Source organism: Eriocheir sinensis, chromosome 26 (genome assembly GCF_024679095.1).
Source record: "Eriocheir sinensis breed Jianghai 21 chromosome 26, ASM2467909v1, whole genome shotgun sequence".
Classification (NCBI taxonomy): Eukaryota; Metazoa; Arthropoda; class Malacostraca; order Decapoda; family Varunidae; genus Eriocheir; species Eriocheir sinensis.
In genome coordinates this window covers 5,402,082-5,420,788 of record NC_066534.1, presented here as the reverse complement: position 1 = coordinate 5,420,788, position 18,707 = coordinate 5,402,082, and the positions used below count along the sequence as shown (strand labels likewise).

Sequence of the window (18,707 nt, the reverse complement as noted above, 5' to 3'; positions counted from 1 at the left end):
TTAGTACCAGTACTAGTACCGGTACCTGCCCACCCTTATTGTTGAGTAGCGTGGCAGCGTGGGTACTATATTGTTGTTCAAGTGGCGAGGGGGAAGAACTGAGCTCAGTTGTATGGCCGCGGCGCTATGTGAGTCCAGTTGCGTGAGACATCTGGTGGCCACTCCATAAAATATTGCGTATAAGTGGAAAAAAAACGTGTAAATTAAACATTTATTTGAGTTTTGGACCCCATGTTATTTCAAAAACGCGTAAACCAAACTCACGTAAATCGAGAGTTACCTGTACCATGGATTTTTACGGTCTCTACTACAGGCCATCCTCTCACAATGATGCATACACCCTCTCTCTGCAAAAGTCCAAGGGACACTGGCGTGGTGGTGCCGTGAAGGTTCCGCGGTGCAGACGAGAGCGCTGAGTTGCCAAACATGGTTAATGTGTTAACTCTGATGTTCGTATGTGTATTTTTACATTATCGTTACAATTATACACTAGTGTGCTGCAAAATTTTCTCAGGAAGATGATGGTGGTCTCAGTTTTTCTTAAAAATGAATTTTGGGGTCAGGAAACAGGGTGGGAGTGAGGTGTGTGAAGTCGTCAGTGTTGGATGAACAGGGCACACCCACGGCCACCGGCTTGCATCACTTGCACACTGCACAGGGCTTTGGTGAGCAGTCTATACAGTTGCAAAGCTCGCACATGATTGGCTATACCGAGCACAACAACAGGTTGCTAGGGTAAAGGTTACCACGGCATTACCACGCGTTCATGAATGCCGTGTTTGAAAGATACCACAGCCGTGGTAGCGCCCCTATAAATGTGAGAGATACCGCAGGCATGGCTGGTAAGGTTGATGAATCCAGCCCCCAGAAGGTATATTATTTTCCACTATAGGTTATGCTCACAGTTGATCTTTTTCAATTTTAAAATTGTATTTCTTTTATTGAGATCAGATTTTTTTATAAAGTGGATTTTAACTATTTTTCACAAATTAATATAAGAATGCACATCTTTATATTCTCTTTACATTAGTTTGAAATACACATTGGAGTATTCTTGCATCATATTACACCATCATATTTAACCTGGTCTAGGAGAGGCGGTGGCTGAACAGATAGCGAGACGGCCCCACGTTCAGGAGGACGCGAGTTCAATCCCCGACCGGTGCCACCAAGCTGGGATTTTTCAGCCGCCGCCGAGTGGCTTAAAACTACCCACATGCTGTCCAGAAGACCACCTATCAACCCAGACTCTAGATTATAGGATTAAAGATGAGCTCCGGGAGGGCAGCATGAGCCAATGCAAGATGGCGCCACTATAAACACTCGCCTGCGCCAGAACGGGCTGGGCCGACCATCAGGCCCCACCAGGAAGAAGCCTTGGACCGACCATCAGGATCCACCGGAAAGAAGCCTACCACCGCAATAGGTCAAGACGTAAAAAAAAAAATAAATAAATAAATAAAAAATAAAAAAAAAGTTTGAGCCAAGCCCAAGACTGACCTGCTGTGTGCCAACCAGACAATGACCAGCAAAAAAATGGATATTGCACAAAGGAAGATGATGGCAGCTTCAAATGGAAGTATCAGAGGAGGATGTGAATGATCCGTGTACATAAATAACTAAATGTATTTGCAAAGCCATTATAAACGAGTGTAGATGAGTGGCCAAAAGGAATATAGGTAAAAATGGCAGACTGAAAATGGCACAGGTAAAAATGACACAAGTGTAAAAATGGAAAAAAGGCACAACAAAAAAAATATATTCACTGTGGTCGGAGGGTTAATACAGAAGAAAAATTGCGATGTGCACACAAGTTTGCTTCTACCAGCTGACTCGAGTATTTGGAGAAAAATACAGAACCTTGGTCTGACTACAAAGAAAGTGTTGACTTTCACCAATTCTGTGGTCAGGTCGACTCACTGGCTTTTGTACCAGTTGAAGATGTTCCACCGGGAATGCAGCTGCTCAAGACTGGATGTCCTGAAGAGGCAGTTCCCCTGCTAGAGTACTTTGACTAAATCAATGTTTCTGGTACATAGGATCAGAGAAAAGCATGCAACCTCTAGCCAGGCATTCCAGCAGTAAACCTTCGGTTCATTCAAGCAACTCTGGAACATAATGCACGTTGATGGTACTGTGGAGAGGCCACTTGACTGATTGGTGCTTTGCAGCCTGAAGCAGCAGACCATTGCTGTCATGTGGTGACGTCACAACATGACGCCAGTCATTTTGGAGCACAATGTTTATGTACTTTACCTGGCAGCAACATCAAAAATACTGTTCACATTGAAAATTCAACCTCTGCCCTACTATATGGGGCTGGACGATTTCTAATCCATCATTACTTCAGGTTGGGTAAATAGGCCTTTTTTTTTTCCTTTTTTTTTTTTACAACAAAGGAGACTGTTCAAGGGCAACAAAAAGTGTAGAAAAAAAGCCCGCTACATGCCACTCCCACAACAGACGAAAGTAAAGAGCGGCCAAAAGAGAGGTTAATTTCGGGTGGAGAGGTGTCTTGATACACTCTTCTTGAAAGAGGTCGAGTCGTAGGCAGGAGGAAATACAGACGAAGAAAGGCTGTTCCAGAGTTTACCAGTGTACGGGATGAAAGATGTTGGTTAACTTTTGCATAAGGGGTTTGGACAGTATAGGGATGAGCTAGAGCAGAAAGTCGAGTGCAGCAGTGCCGCGGGAGGGGGGGAGGCATGCAGTTAGCAAGTCCAGAAGAGCAGTCAGCATGAAAATATCGATAGAAGATAAGAGAGGCAACATGGCGGTGGAATTTAAGAGGTAGAAGACTGTCAGTAAGAGGAGGGGAGCTGATGAGATGAAGAGCCTTTGACTCCACTCTGTCCACGAGAGCTGTGTGAGTGGAGCCCCCCCACACATGTAATGCATACTCCTTACGAGGGCGGACAAGGCCCCTGTATATGGACAGCAACTGCACGGGGGAGAAGAACTGGCGGAGACGATACAGAACACCCAACCTTGAGGAAGCTGATTTAGTGAGAGAGGCGATATGGAGTTTCCAGTTGAGATTTTGAGTTAAGGATAGACCGAGGATGTTTAGTGTAGGAGAAGGAGACAGCTGAGTGTTGTCGAAGAATAGGGGATAGGAGTTTGGAAGGTTGTGTCAAGTTGATAGGTGAAGAAATTGAGTTTTTGAGGCGTTGAAGGACACCAGGTTCTTCATGACCCAATCAGAAATGCAAGTAAGGTCTGAGGTTAAGCGTTCTGCAGCCTCCAGCCTGGAATCCTATAGTTCCTGTTGGGTTGGCCTTCTATCAAAAGAAGTTGAGTAGTGCAGAGTAGAGTCATCAGCGTAAGAATGGATAGGACAGTTCGTTTTGGAAAGAAGTTCATCAATGAACAACAGAAAGAGTGGGAGATAGGACAGAGCCCAGTGGGACACCACAGTTGATAGGTTTAGGGGAAGAACAGTGACCATCTACTACAGCAGTGATGATCGGTCGGAGAGGAAACTGGAGATAAAGGTACATAGAGAAGGATAGAAGCCGTAGGAGGGTAGTCTAGAAAGCAAAGATTTGTGCCAGACCCTATCAAAGTCTTTTGATATGTCTAGCGCAACAGCAAAAGTTCCACCGAAACGGCTAAGAGAGGATGACCAAGAGTCGGTTAGAAAAGCAAGATCACCAGTAGAACGCCCCTTGTGGAACCCATACTGGCGATCAGAAAGAAGGTCAGAAGTGGATAGATGCTTACCCCTTTCCAACTGTGACGCAGACGTCAGCGTCACAGTATGGAAAGGGTCAAGAGGAAATGGAAGAGGATTAATCCTCTTCTAAACCTCTCCATCCTCCTTTAAATTCCTCTTAATCCTCTTCCATTTCCTCTTAAGAGGTTCAGAAGAGGATTAAGAGGTTTAGAAGAGGACTAACGGTGACGCCGTCGGACGCCCGTCAGACACCGACGTCGGTGTCGCCGGAGTGAAGGGGTTAAGGAACTTCCGGTTGAGGATTGATTCAAAAGCTTTAGATAAACAAGAAAGTAATGCTATAGGGCGGTAGTTAAGAGGGATTGGAACGGTCACTCTTCTTAGGCACAGATTGTATGTATGCGTACTTCCAGCAGGAAGGAAGGGTAGATCTTGACAGGCAAAGGCAAAAGAGTTTGACCAGGCAGGGTGTCAGCACAGAAGCACAGTTTTTAAGGACAATATGAGGCACTCCATCAGATCCATCAGCCTTTTTAGGGTTGAGGCCAGAGAGGGCATAGAAAACATCATTCTTAAGAATCTTAATAACAGGCATAAAAGAGTCGAGGGGGGACGAGTTGGAGGAATGTGCCCTGAATCGTCCAGAGTGGAGTTTTTACAGAAAGTCTGAGCGAAGAGTTCAGCCTTTAAGATAGATGAGACGGCGGTGCTGCCGTCAGGATTAAGGAGAGGAGGGAAAGATGAAGAAGTGAAATTGGAGAAGATATTTTTTTGGCTAGGTGCCAGAAGTCTCTGGAAGGATTATAAAATGCAAAGTTTTGACATTTCCTATGAATGAAAGAGCTTTTGGTAAGTCAAAGAATAGATTTGGCACAATTTCGGGCAGAAATACAAAGATCATGGTTAGCAGGAGTGTGAAGACTCTGGTACCTTTTGTCAGCTTCCTCTCTATCTCTGATAGCATGAGAACAAGTGTGATTAAACCAAGGCTCTTTAGCATGAGAAGTAGAAAAAGAACGTGGAATGTGTGCCTCCATTCCAGAGACAATAACCTCTGTGATGCTGGGCACACACAGAGGGGTCTCTCCTGGAAGCAGTCATCATTCCACGGGAAATTGGAAAAGTACATCTTCAGGTCGTCCCACCGAACTGAAGCAAAATGCCAGAAGCATCGCCTCTTCAGTGGGTCCAGAGGCTGTACAGGAACGAGAGGACAGGATACAGAAATAAAGTTTTGATCGGAGGAGCCCAATGGAGAGAACAGTTTGACAGAGTAAGCAGAAAGGTTAGAGGTAAGGAAGAGGTCTAGTATGTTGGGCCTGTCTCCAAGACGGTCGGGAATATGTGCAGGGAGCTGAACCAACTGCTCTAGATAATTGAGGAGAGCAAAATTGTAGGCTTGTTCACCAGGCTGGTCAGTGAAAGATGAAAGCCAAAGCTGGTGGTGCACATCGAAATCTCCCAAGATGGAGATTTCAGTGAAGGGAGAGAGTCAAGATGTGGTCCACTTTAGAGTTCAAGTAGTCTAAGAATTTCACATAGTTAGAGTAAGGTGAAAGATAAACAGCACAGATGTATTTAGTAATAGAATGACAATGAAGTCTTAACCAGATGGTGGAAAACTCTGAAGAGTCAAGGTCATGGGCATGAGAGCAAGTGATATCGTTGCATACATAGAGGCAACATCCAGCTTTGGATTGAAATTTAGGATAGAGATAGTAGGAGGGAACAGAGTAGAGATTGCTGTCAGTAGCCCCCGAGACCTGTGTTTCAGTGAAGAAGAGAAGGTGAGGTTTAGAGGAGGAGAGGTGGTGCTCCACAGAATGAAAATTAGAACGTAGATCGCAAATGTTGCAGAAGTTAATGGAGAGAGTTCGAAGAGGTATCAAGACACCTCTTGAGTCAAGGGCCGAAAATGGAATCCGCTCTGGGGGCATGTTCCAAGTGCCCACACCTCTCTCCTCTCCTCGCCCTGGGTCACGTTACTGCCCTGACCCGGACAGCCCTTCATCATCCTGCGTCTCCGTCGTCCGCCATATCTGCACAGACTTCAAGGACGAAGCAGTGCTGCTATGTCGTGTCAACGCAGCGGACGGAACGGAGAAAGTAAGAAGCTGCACTATAGGTCTGGAGCTGAGTCAGGCATACTGAAGTCTCCCTGTTGGAGTCTTCAATTTGTTTGTGAGGCTGTTTGGGGTTTTGTTTACTTTTTATAAAGTAAATTGGTTGCTTAACATTTATCTTATCTGTTCCACCTTCCAGTCACAGCACCCGACTTGGTAGCCTTGACAGACAGTTTAATACGTATTATGACACTGGTTGGTGTACACAAACTCCAGTAAAGTACAACAAATCCTCAGTTATCTGGGTGCACCGTATCTGACCTAGCCCGTATCCGGGAGTTTTAAAAAATATTAGATTTTTTCCAAAAAAAAGTTTAAAAATTGTCGCGCACCACCAAAAGTCACTCAAATTGCCTGCATGATGCCTCTAAGCTCTGCCCGGGGGGCGTACCGCACCCGTAAGGCGCGCCCCAGCTTGCACATAGCAATGATATTGACGTCCTGGTCGCAGGAAAGCTGTGTGCTTCGCAGTACAACTGGCATGTAAACGTTCTTACTGAGCGCTACCGACCATATCGAAGTGACGAGAGTCAAGGCAGTGCAGGTTAAAGTGGCGGGAGTGTCAATTAAAGAACTATTCAAATGAAACACAGTGCGAACCCTAACTTAAGCCTTGATGACTGCCTACCGTAAATCCAGACTGGACTAGGTGAGTAGGACTCCATCCCTGTGGAAAAGGCGTGCGGGTCCACTAGCACTCCTGCGGGAGTCTGGGCGGAATAAGAAATGCGGATAAGTACCACCCTCGGTCCAACATGTGAAAGAAGGATTTTACCATGCTTATAGTAAGGCGAGTAAAGGGGCCCGCAGGGGTTCGGGAGTCCTGTGGGCCAGCCCGATCTGGAGGTGCGGGCTGGCCGTAAATCGTGGTTACTTTTTGTGGCTGGCCTCCCCGTAGTCCCGCTGGATGCACTGTGCAGGGTGTACCTGCCCCCTCTGGCTCGCAAGGGCAACACAATGTACCGTACTTTCCAGCGTATAACGCGCACTTTTTTCACAAAAAAAATGCCTGAAAGTTTAGCCCTGCGCGTTATACGCCAAATGTACAAATTTTTAATGATTTTTTTCTTCTTTGGAGTGTTTTTAAGGGTCTGTTTTTCGTCTTATCCAATAACAACTGCAAACTTACCTCTATTATTGTTAATGATCCTTCATAGTCCGTAGCTGTCTTATAATATGTTACCATAGAATACAGGGCGATCAAATAACTACTATAGAAAAATTAAATCGGTGGAGGATCGCCCATGCCTTGCTGTTATCCCGTTTTTCCGTCGGGTGCCATTTGTATGATCTTGATCTTGATGTCACAGGTGGCTTACGATTGTATGACTAAGGAGCAGTACAAGCTACATAAAAAATCATATTGGAAAAAAATATCCATGTGTTCATTATTAATTATTGATATTAGTGAGAATAATGGGGTAAATATGATATCAGAAACTGTACATCATGAGTCTTGTACGAGGAGTTATTTCATGCAATACCAGCCCGGCCGCTATTTGCATTGTTTACAAACCACAAACCACACCCATACAACAAACAGCTGCATGCCGCATGTCACCAGAACCGTGTGAATTGTGTCTTGCCTAGTTGTCTGTCACAACCTACGAGTGACTGTGAGATTAATATGCTAATTATGATCTCAGAAGCTGTACATAATCAGTGTGTACGAGGAGATATTTCTCGCAACACCAGCCCGGCCGCCATTTGCATTGTTTGAAAACCACACCACACCCAAACAACAAACAGCTGCATGCCGCGTGTCACCAGAACCGTGTGAATTGTGTCTTCCCTAGTTGTCTGTCATAACCTACAAGTGATGGTGGGAATAATATGCTTATTATGATATCAGAAACTGTACATCATCAGTATGTACGGGGATGTATTTCTCGCAACACCAGCCCGGCCGCCATTTTCATTGCTTTTCTCAAGGACACTTGTCAATTCAAGCAGTAAAGATTACACCAAAAATATATAAATTTCGGGAAACTGTACATCGTCATTGTTCTTTAACCCGTACATATTTCTGAGCATTTTAAAAAAAAAAATTTCAAAATTGTTGTCTTAAAGTTTGGGGTGCACGTTATACGCCGGTGCCTGCCTGGGCATCCGTATAGAAGCCTGCTTTGAGCACTTGATGCCCGTTGCCAGCCCGGACCGCTTCAGGTATAGCTCTGGTATACCCACAGTGCTCGTAGCCACAAGGTTGCTGAAGCCAGTATTTCACAGGAACGATTTTGCTCGGGACCCAGACCTTCGGGCGGTGACTTTCGCGCAGCTGCTGTGCGAACATGACATGCACTAATCACACGAGGATGCTACCTTTGAAGGGCATTGGGCAATCTTGGTCTTGACCTTGACTTTCAGGGACCGTATACCTACTTTCAAGTAGAAATAAATGTTGATTAATTTCTGTCCGTCATATTATGTTTTAGTATAGTTATTCTTACACCGAAAACAAAAATGCATTTACATTAAATTCACACCTCACTCTTCCTCCCTCCCTCACCTCACTAAGATGAATGAGATGAATTTGAGAGTTGCTCAGTTGATACAAATACGGCTGGAGATTTAAATGTAATAGTTAACAGTTTTATAGACAGAGAAAGCAAAAGGTGAATGAATCACAAGTGCTCACGAGTAGTATTGTGGAGCGACAACATTGGATTGCAAAAGACTTATCAGAACCTAACTAAGAATAAATACGATATAATATACAAGGTCCCTCCCTACATATAACTACTCGAAGTAGCATAAGTAGAGAGAGAGAGAGAGAGAGAGAGAGAGAGAGAGAGAGAGAGAGAGAGAGAAGAGAAGAGGAAGGAGAGAAAAGAGAGAGAGACTGAGCGAGAGCTATCTATAAACTACTATAAATAAACAATTTATGAAGCTACATATAAAAATTTATAGTAGTACAATAAAGTGGAGAGAGAGAGAGAGAGAGAGAGAGAGAGAGAGAGAGAGAGAGAGAGAGAGAGAGAGAGAGAGAGAGAGAGAGAGAGAGAGAGAGAGAGAGAGAGAGAATTACATAGAAAATCAGACCACACAGACCCCATGGTCCAGACTAGGTGGTCTGTCCTTAAACCAAAGTGATTCTACATTAATCAGAAGGCTCCAAAACGTTGCATTTCTACTCTAGTTGATATTAAGTTGAAGGAAGTGACAGTCGAGCTTTTTTTTGAAGGAGTCAATCATGGTACACTGGACCACTGATGGTGGGAGCTTATTCCATTCTCGCACTACAACGTTGGTGAAGAAAAATTTGGTGCAGTCTGAGTTTACTTGTCTACATCTGAGTTTTATGACATTGTTCCTCGTGCGCAAAGTGTCATCGATCATAAACAATGTTGATCTGTCTACATTCGTGAAACCATTAAGTATTTTAAAACATTCGATCAGTTTTCCTCGGAGGCGACGTTTCTCAAGAGAGAACATGTTAAGGGTGGAAAGCCTTTCTTCGTAGGATTTGTTGTGCAAGGAAGGGATCATTTTCGTTGCCCGACGCTGAACACCTTCTAATATAGCAATATCCTTTGCATGGTGGGGAAACAAAAACTGTACCGCATATTTCAAGTGAGGTCTGACTAAACTATTGTAGAGCGGAAGTATTACATCTTTATTCTTGAATAAAAAGTTTCTTTTAATGAAGCCCAACATTCTGTTCGCTTTATTTGCTGCATCGATGCATTGCTGTGAGAATTTGAGGTTTGCGCGATTTTGACCCCCAAGTCCTTGACGCATTGAACGCTTTTGAGTTTAACGCTGCGCATTTCGTAATCGAACTTCTTATTCCTCGTTCCAACTTGAAGGACCTGGCACTTGTCTACGTTAAAGGGCATCTCCCATCTATCCGACCAAGCTGAAATTTTGTGCAAATCCTCTTGGAGGCTTTGCCTGTCTTCATCAGTGAGAACCGAGTTACCAATCATTGTGTCGTCTGCAAATTTACTAATGCAATTATTGAGTCCAACATTCACGTCGTTGATGTAAATAATGAAGAGCACTGGGCCAAGAACCGAGCCCTGAGGGACGCCACTAGTGACCGGCGCCCACTCTGAGTTAAATCCGTCAATTACTATTCTTTGTTGTCTGATGCTCAACCAATTCGCGATCCATTGGTTTACTTGACCGTCAATACCTATTTGCTTTAATTTGTAAAGTAATTTATGATGTGGGACTTTATCAAACGCTTACTGGAAATCAAGACAGACTACGTCCACTGATTTGGTTACGTCATAGCCGGTGAAGAGGTCGTTATAAAAGGTTAATAGGTTTGATAGGCAGGATCTTTTGTTTCGGAAGCCATGTTGTGAGTCCCCAATTAATGAGTGGCTTTCAAGGTAACTCACAATTTTGTCTCTAATTATGCTCTCAAGTAGCTTACCTACAACCAAAGTTAGACTAATGGGCCTGTAATTACCTGGTACTTTTTTGTCTCCTTTCTTAAAAATCGGTGTCACATTAGCCTTTTTCCAATCCGAAGGGACGATGCCTTGTTGCAAGAACATATTGAATACGGTTGTGAGGAAGGAAAGTATTTCGCTCTTTGTTTCTTTGAGCAGAGTTGGATTTACTTTGTCAGGTCCAGGACTTTTATTTGTTTTAAGTGATTGGAGGGATTTAACCCCTAAAGGGCCGGAGGCGGCTATAGCCGCTTTTCCACGGAAGGGCCGGGGGCGGTTATAGCCGCTTTGCTTTTTTCGCGCTAAATTTATTTACTTTTCGGTAATTTTCGATGACCATTCGTTGGCAACACTGCCAGAGATATGTTTAGGCTACTGCTTCAGAATCTTGCCCGCTCTCACGATGGACAGGCGTACTGACACGGATTCTGATGCGTCCGATTTCCTGCCAGACCCTGCCGAGCCCAGCAGAGCAACACGAGAATGAGAAGAGTATGCTACAATGACTCCCAAACCACACATCACAAGACTGTGTTACATAGAGAAAGCTTAGAATATTGACTATATATAAGAATTAGAGCATGGGGGCATCCGTTTTCATTACGCACTAGTCAAGGCCACACAAACGAACGCAGAGCGGGCAAGAGCCTCGCTAACTCCAAAAGTCTCTCCTCTTCAACTCAATATTTCTCCAAAACCACAGCACATAGAAACGTTTTCATGCAATAATTAAAAAGAAGAAGAGTTGATGATGACTATGACGACAAAGTAATTTGTTATTGCATTGTAGTTCAGCAGAATCAAGTGTGTGAATATAGGCTATTTTCGGTGTTTGGTGCTGAGGTGCCGGTCCTGTGGATGTTGTAGATGACCACCCAGGCCGGCCCTTTAGGGGTTAAGGACTTCATCGGGTTTTATTTCAAAGTTAGGCAATGCATGCTCGGGATTTACATTAGTACTGGTGTTGGTGGTAGTGGTGGGAGGACTGTCAGTATTGAACACCGAGGAAAAGTAATTGTTTAATAGGTTTGCAACGTGTTGGCTGTCAGTCACTAGTGCACCATCAGTTTGTTAAGGGTCCAATTCCACTTCTGATCGCCTTTCTGTTGTTTATGTAACTGAAGAAGGATTTCGGATTATTTTTACAGTTGGCTGCAATAGTTTCTTCATATCTACGCTTTGCCTGACGTACTAATCTGTTTATTCGTTGCCTGGCATCATTGTAGAGTCTAATGTTTTCGGGCGAGCTTTGTACTTTCTTTAATCTGTAAAACAATTTTCTCTCCTTGACTGAGTGTTTAATTTCGCTATTAAACCAAGGTGGGCTTTTATTAGTGTTAATTCGCTTCGCAAGGGGACAAATGTATCCTGCTGGGTGAGTAAGTGATTTTTAAGGCTTAGTCAGGCATCCTCTACATTGCCGTCATCTGATAGTCGCATTTCTATTAGTTTTCGTCGGATTTCTACGAAGTTGGCTCTTTTGAAATTGGGCACCTTTACTTTATTTTCAGTCACCGATGTTTGAGCTCTAATGTCAACGCGCACTAATTTATGATCGCAGGAACCGAGGTGTTCTCCTACCGTGACATTACTAACTAGGTTATCTTGGGTCGTTATAACAAGGTCGAGTATGTTATTTTGCCGAGTTGGTTCAGAAACCATTTGGCTTAGATAATTTTCTTCTAAAAATTCGATCATTCTATGTGACTCACCTTCTGTACCTGACAGTGTCGCCCAGTCGATATGGGGAAGGTTGAAGTCTCCTAATATCAGTGAGTCGCTGTTGTTAAGTGACTGCCTTAAGACGCTGTACATTTCAAGATCAGCATCGAGTGATTGCCCCGGAGGCCTGTAGGTGACAGATATATTTTGGAGAGGAGAGGAGAGGAGAGGAGAGGCGAGGCGAGAGCGACGTCATTGAGGTGGGAGGAGCAGTTGAACCAGCCAGCCAACCAGGGTAGAGTGAGACGCGCTGCGGGCTACCTGTGCAGCAGAAAATAGCTCCAGCCTACCCATTCTAGTACCCCCTCTGGTTCATGAGCATGAGTCCACTCCGTGAGCTTTTGTTCACGGATGGGGCATGCTGCACCAAAAGCATCCCCGTGAAATACCGGCTTAATGCACCTACGCAGCGATAAAGCCACGGGTGCACACCTAAGAACAGCACAGAGCGTCGGCCTTCCAGTTTTGTAAAACAGGACCCGTAAAAAGTTTCTTGTGCCAGTGCTGGGTCTGCTAGAAAGCCTACGTGGTAAGCACGATGGTGCAGACTTGGGCGGTTAAGCTGCCACAAATACCTGGACTTTTCTGGGTTGGGTCCAGGCCCCGCTCCTGTCATGGGCCAGGCAGGGGAACATTAGCTGCTGCCTGTGAACACGGGGCAAGACACTCCAGCAATGGGTTAGCAGCTGAAGCTGTCGCGCCTAATTGCCGAATCCCAAGTAACAGATCCCCCCAAGATGCAGCAGGACTGCGATAAGCCAGGGAGAGATTGCCGCAAGTGCTAACCGTGACGACGCTGCTCGAACCCTTTTCTCAGCACCCGGAGCACGTCAATCGCACGCATTTCACTCCCTGGTGCAGAGTGACTGCTACAAAGCCATGGCAAGTACCATTTTATGAGTATGGACAGAAGCACCTATGCAGTACTGTGCCATTGCCTATATGGCAGGCCATGATCGGAAGTTGGGTTTTCGGGTCCGTAGACTTAACCTACACCATATCTGGGTTTTTCCCATATCCGGGTGCCCCCGTGGCTCTATTAACCCGGATACCAGAGGGTTTACTGTAGTTTTAATTACAAGTGAAAGAAACAGGGAAGAGGAAAGTGGCCTGCAGTAGTTATATATAATTTTCAAACTTCCAGAAAAAAATCATACCTGTAGCTAGAACCTTTATTTTTTTAATGTCAAGAAACAAAATTCTGTATTTAAGATCTTACATTCCATGATTTTTGTATATACTCAGTAATTAATATGTTGTGTTGGGCTACTCATACACATATTGCCGCCACACACACAGACTATTTGCATTAACCATTGATCACCAAGGCTACAAATACAACGTTATCACCAGACATGTCCAGAATTCCAGACAAACTTTTGAGGTCAGAAAATACATTTAAAACTGGTACAAAGTTTATTTCTACATCCTTGACATCTTGGCAGAGTTCATTCACAAGGCATAACTTTTGTGAAACTCAGACAGCAACACTGCTGGTAACAGAGGCTCAAAATGATTTGCTGACAGAGCAGCTGAAGATAATGAAGCTGCAACAGGAAGGAGAGAGGGAGAGAACAATCAAGGCTGTGAAGCTGTTTAAGGCACAGTAGGAATGCAAGAGGGAAAGAACAGCTGAGCAGGTGAAGTTGCTGAAACTGCAGCAGGAGGCATAACGCCTAAAAACAGTTTTACTAAAACAACAACTGCAAAAGGCTGAAGATAGCAGGAGAGAACAAGGAAGATTGCATGTGGCAGAAATATCTACCAATTTTACTCATGAGGAATATGTGTAAGAAAAAATAAAAAGAACACATTGTAATTGTTTTTTATTTTAGACCATAAAGGAAAGGTTCATTTTATGAGGCCCCACTGAATAGCAGCTGTGAATACTTTTAATTTACAAACTTGCATAGGCTCATATTTGACCTTAGTTCTGGCACGGATGACCAGTCTACAATAGCAGCAAGACTGAGGACTCTCAAAAGTGCTCCCTGATGATCTGTTCCCGCTTAAGGCGACCCTGCAGTACTTCATCACTGTCATACCTTGCTTCAACAAAGTTTTCTATGACATTTAGATCATTATTTTGTAAGTTTTCGTTTACAGCATTTATATCATCTTCCATATTAAGCCTTGTCTTAACAGCAATATTGTGTAAGATTGCTGAAGCAACAATAATAGCCTTTGTTGTTTCCAAGTTTGTTCTTATGCTTTTCCCCAGGTACGCGAAGCGACGCTTCAAGACTCCAAATGCCCTGTCAATTGTGTTTCTTGTTTGGATATGACTAGCATTGTACCTTTCCTCATGAGGGCCATTAGGGGACAACAATGGGGTCAAAAGATATTGTCTATTGGAATATCCACTGTCACCCAAGAGATGGCCTGGCAGGATACCATCTTGTAAATCATCATGAATTCTACTATTTTCAAAAATACTTGCATCATCGACACTACCAGGCCACCTTGAAACAATATTGTAAAACAACAAGTCAGGTCCACAAATGGCCTGAATGTTTAATGAGAAGTACCCTTTCTTACACTTGAATATCTCTGAGTCATTACGAGGTGGTTTTATAATTTGAAAGTGGGTGCAGTCAATGCAACCTACAACACCAGGCATCCCAGCAATTGCACGAAAGTCCTCGATAACTTTGTGCAACATATTTCCAGTAGGAAACGTTATGTACTGGTGAATAAGACCAGCTATGGCACTGGCAACTCTGGCCAGGCACTGACTTACTGTTGTTTGAGATACATCAAAATAGTCCCCAATCACTTCTTGATGACTTCCACTGGCCATAGCTGCCAGAGCCAGCAGGACCTGTAGGTGCGGTGGCACACGACAACCTGAAATAAAAAGAAAACATTACACAGAGTCTGTCTATGTTATGAAGTTACAATTAAACAAGCTACAACATGACTGCAAGACAGCCATGGCTTTAGTCAAGATGAGCCTAGACATCCTCAACCAAGGGCCGTCAAATGAAGAAATTCAAGGAATAGGAAAGCTGGTCACGAACAAGGGAACAGAAATGTTAGATATACAATTGCTGTCCATATAATTTTGTAACGGGTTACCGGGGGGCGTTTAAAGGGCGTTGATTAAGACTTCAACTTCCTTAAGGCGAATTATATTCGTAGCCTATATGTACAAGGAGTGTCGCAGCGAGAGCGACTGTCGTTGTGTGTCAGTCGGACTCTCGTGAAGGAGTGACGAGTTACAGGTTCGAAAATAATTGTTACAATTGGTCATGTACGTCAAGACCTCCACACACTATGAAATGCGATGTATACAAACTGAGACGGTAAACACTAACGGACGACATTCCTATAAGGTGGCGTGATCTATCTGTCATGGGTTTTTTCCATTGACAATTGTATGCCTAATTCGTGGTGATATTAAATAATAATAATACTACATTGATATCCTACTATAACAACTTGCATGTATACAGGATATCCCCCTCAGCAAGAGTATAGTACCCTCTCGAGTTTCACGTTATCCAAGTTTCGCTATCTTCGAGTTTCATGGTTAGTCCTAAATTCTTACCATCCTGACTTTCGCGCATTATCACCCCGAGTTTCGCGTTGCTTTGACATGTATGGGTCACGTCTACTTACCATCAGCGTCACGCACGATACCTTAGAAGGTAGTATCACACTGGACGTTTTCCTCCAAACATTGTGGCTATGGCAAAAGAGAGAGAGAGAGAGAGACTTATTAACACGTTAACCGCATTTAAACTTCCCGCCGCCTCCTCCCTGTCACGTTTGGCTCAACTCGACGCGGCCTCAATACCACGTGAGCCCCCGACTTGAGAGGAGGTGTGTAGCTTCACTCTGGTTATGAGCCCCTCTCTTGAAAGGTGAGATAGAGAGGATGAAAACAAGGAGAAAGGAGAAGGGTGTGGGGAGGGAGGGTCAGAAAGGAGTCAGGTCAGGGCTTTGGTCAAGACATGACCTGACTCAGGTCAGGTCCATACCTATCACACACACACAAAGGTGAAATGAGAAGGATGTGGGGAGGATGGGGCAGAAAGGAGAATCAGATCAGGGCTTAGGCCAAAACATGACCTGACTCAGGTCAGGTCAGGTCCTGACTTGTCACACACACACACACACACACACACAGAAGGGGAATGAGAATGGTATGGGGAGGGAGGGGGAGAAAGGAGAGCCAAATCAGGGCTTTGGTCAGGATATGATCTGACTCAGGTCAAGACATAACCTGACTCTCCCTTCTGCCCCTCCCTTCCCCCATCCTTCTCATTTCCCTTTGTGTGTACTTACCTATTTACCTATTTGTAGTCTACAGGGCCCGAGCTAAGCTCTGATAGTCCCATCTCCATATCTTGTGTGTGTGTGTGTGTGTGTGTGTGTGTGTGTGTGTGTGTATTTACCTAATGTGTGTGTGTGTGTGTGTGTGTATTTACCTAGTTGTGACATATGGGAAAAGAGCTATGCTCGCGCTGTCCCGTCTCCACAACTTGGGTAACGGCAGCACAAGCCGCGGCAGCCCTTACTTTAGCAGACGACGCCATGTCAATACAGGGCAAGTGCTTTGTTTATGTTGTGGATGTGGATACGGGCAACCGACCTTGGCCATGTGTGACGCACACCCGGAAAAGTTGGATTTGGCGGTTGCCCAAGCTGCCTCTAACACGGTGGGAAGAAAAAGGCCCGGTGTGACACCAGGCTACGGACAACCAACAACTCGCTCCTGGATGGGCGCACAGGCGTTGCCAGTAGCCACAATGGTTAGAGGAAAATGGCCAGTGTGACACTGCCCCAAGGCAGCGAGGCCGCTGACCAGGTGAGCACTGGCAAAAACGTCATCGGACTCCGATCGAATCACAAGCGTGTTTTCAGAGCTCAGCCAATCGTAAGGCTTCATCTGTGGCTTTAAAACGACCCATTCTCTCTCCCTGTTTTCTTCCTTTTTCCAAGGTACGTATTCTGAGATAATAAGGGAGTAAAGGAGGAAAAAAAGTGAGCTGCGGGGGGCAGCATGAGCCAATTATAAAAGCGCCACTATAAATAGTTGCCTGCGTCATGACGCCCTCAGGGTCGACCATCAGGCCCAGATGGATAGTCTACTGGCGCAATAGCCCAAATGTATGAAAAAAAAAAAATAAATAAAATCCATGGGTCAGAACAGATAAGCGCTTTTTCAGCGTTTTCAATACCTCAAGTTTCGCAATCCTCAAGTTTAGCGCTATACCTTCAGAACAAAGCGAGCGCGGAACTCACGAGGGAACTGTAGGCAGGAGGCATAAGGGATTTGGATAGTATGGGGATGAGCTTGAGTTGAAAGTCATGTGAAGCGGGGCTGTGGGAGGAGGGGAGGCATGCAGTTGGCAAGTTCAGAAGAGCAGTCAGTGTGAAAATATTGATAGAAGGTAGGAAGAGAGCCAACACAGCGATGGAATTTAAGAGGTAGAAGACTCAGTAAGAGGAGAGGAGTTGATGAGACAAATATCCTTAGACTCCACTCTGTCTAAGAGAGCTGTGTGTGTGTGGAGCCCCCCACATGTGAGAAGCATACTCCATACAAGAGCGGCTAAGGCCCTAGTACAGTCGTCCCTCAAATAGTACAACTTCCTATAGTAAGGTTTCAGTTTTATACGGATTGTCATGTAAGAATTTTTTTAGGATTTTTAAATTTCCCACTCGTCGCACCAAGTAGCCATGGCGTGAGTGGCAACACTGTTCGACCAAAACACCTGCTGAAAGCACTCCAAAGCGCCCGAGAAAGGTGTTCACCTTGCAGAAGAATTCAGATTAAAAAGTTACGTTTTGGGATGAGTTACATTGCGGTAGGGAGAGCATACCACGTGAATGAGAGTAGTGTTCGCTGTACTATCTATCATAGTGTAAAAGAAATTCTTGCCGCAGTAACTGCCAATGCTCCAAGAGTAAAGACAAAGGCCGTCCTTTTACTAAGCCTCGTCGTTGCTATGGTAACGGCGTCTCACTCGCAGCAAAATGGGGTACGCTAATCTTCCTGATGCAATGGAACCACTTATGTGTTTGTTTGGGCCGCCATATCTGCTGATGACATCATCACAGCACAGAGGCGTTTCACCTCTCAAAGCCAGGAGCGGAGCGGACGTGCCGAGTAGGCAACTCGTGCTGCTGCGTCACGCATTTAAGAGCACTCAGGATGTACCGAGAGTCCCGATTCCCTCTCTCAAACACAGCCCAGGAGTGTTTCTAAGGGGGGCACTAATTTTATACAGATTTTCGAGTAGTACGGGGATCTTGGGTCCCTAACCCCTGTACTATTTGAGGGACGACTGTACTATATGGATAGCAACTGTACAGGGGAAAAGAACTGGCAGAGGCAATACAAAAAGCCCAACCTCGAGGAAGCTGATTTAGTGAGAGATGAGATGTGAAGTTTCCAGTTAAGATTTTGAGTTAAGGATAGACCGAAGATGTTTAGAGGAGAAGAAGTTGACAGTTGAATGTTATTGAAGAATAGGGGATAGGTGTTTGGAAGATTGTGTCGAGTTGATTGGTGGAGATACAGTAGACCCATGATATAACGGACTAATTGGGGGGAACTAAGTCCGTTAATGCCGAAACTCCGTTATAAGCGATGGAAATTTGCACGTTGTCTGTATAGCCACACAGCACACTTGGCGACGGACTGCGAGGCACTCAGGCTGCAAGGTTGGCAGTGGAGCCCTGCGGGGGACCGTAATGTTACGGTTATGGGTAAAATTCTTTGAGTAAGCCCATCTCAAACTGGCAGATGAAACAGTTTCTTTTTTGGTAGTT

General features: G+C 44.7%; 1 protein-coding gene across 3 annotated transcripts in view; it reads right to left on the bottom strand.

Moving 5' to 3' along the window:
• The window catches only part of LOC127003715 (steroid receptor RNA activator 1-like), a 167,452-nt gene that overhangs the window by 131,005 nt on the left and 17,740 nt on the right, over window positions 1-18,707 (bottom strand). The window contains exon 3 of one of the 3 annotated variants that reach the window (XM_050870658.1): window positions 13,334-14,771. The exons of the other annotated variants lie outside the window; for them this stretch is intronic. Within the exon in view, the coding sequence (XP_050726615.1) occupies window positions 13,903-14,771 (869 nt within the window). The 3' untranslated portion in view covers window positions 13,334-13,902. Of the gene's footprint in view, window positions 1-13,333; window positions 14,772-18,707 lie in introns of those variants that run through there. 3 annotated transcript variants of the gene reach the window in all.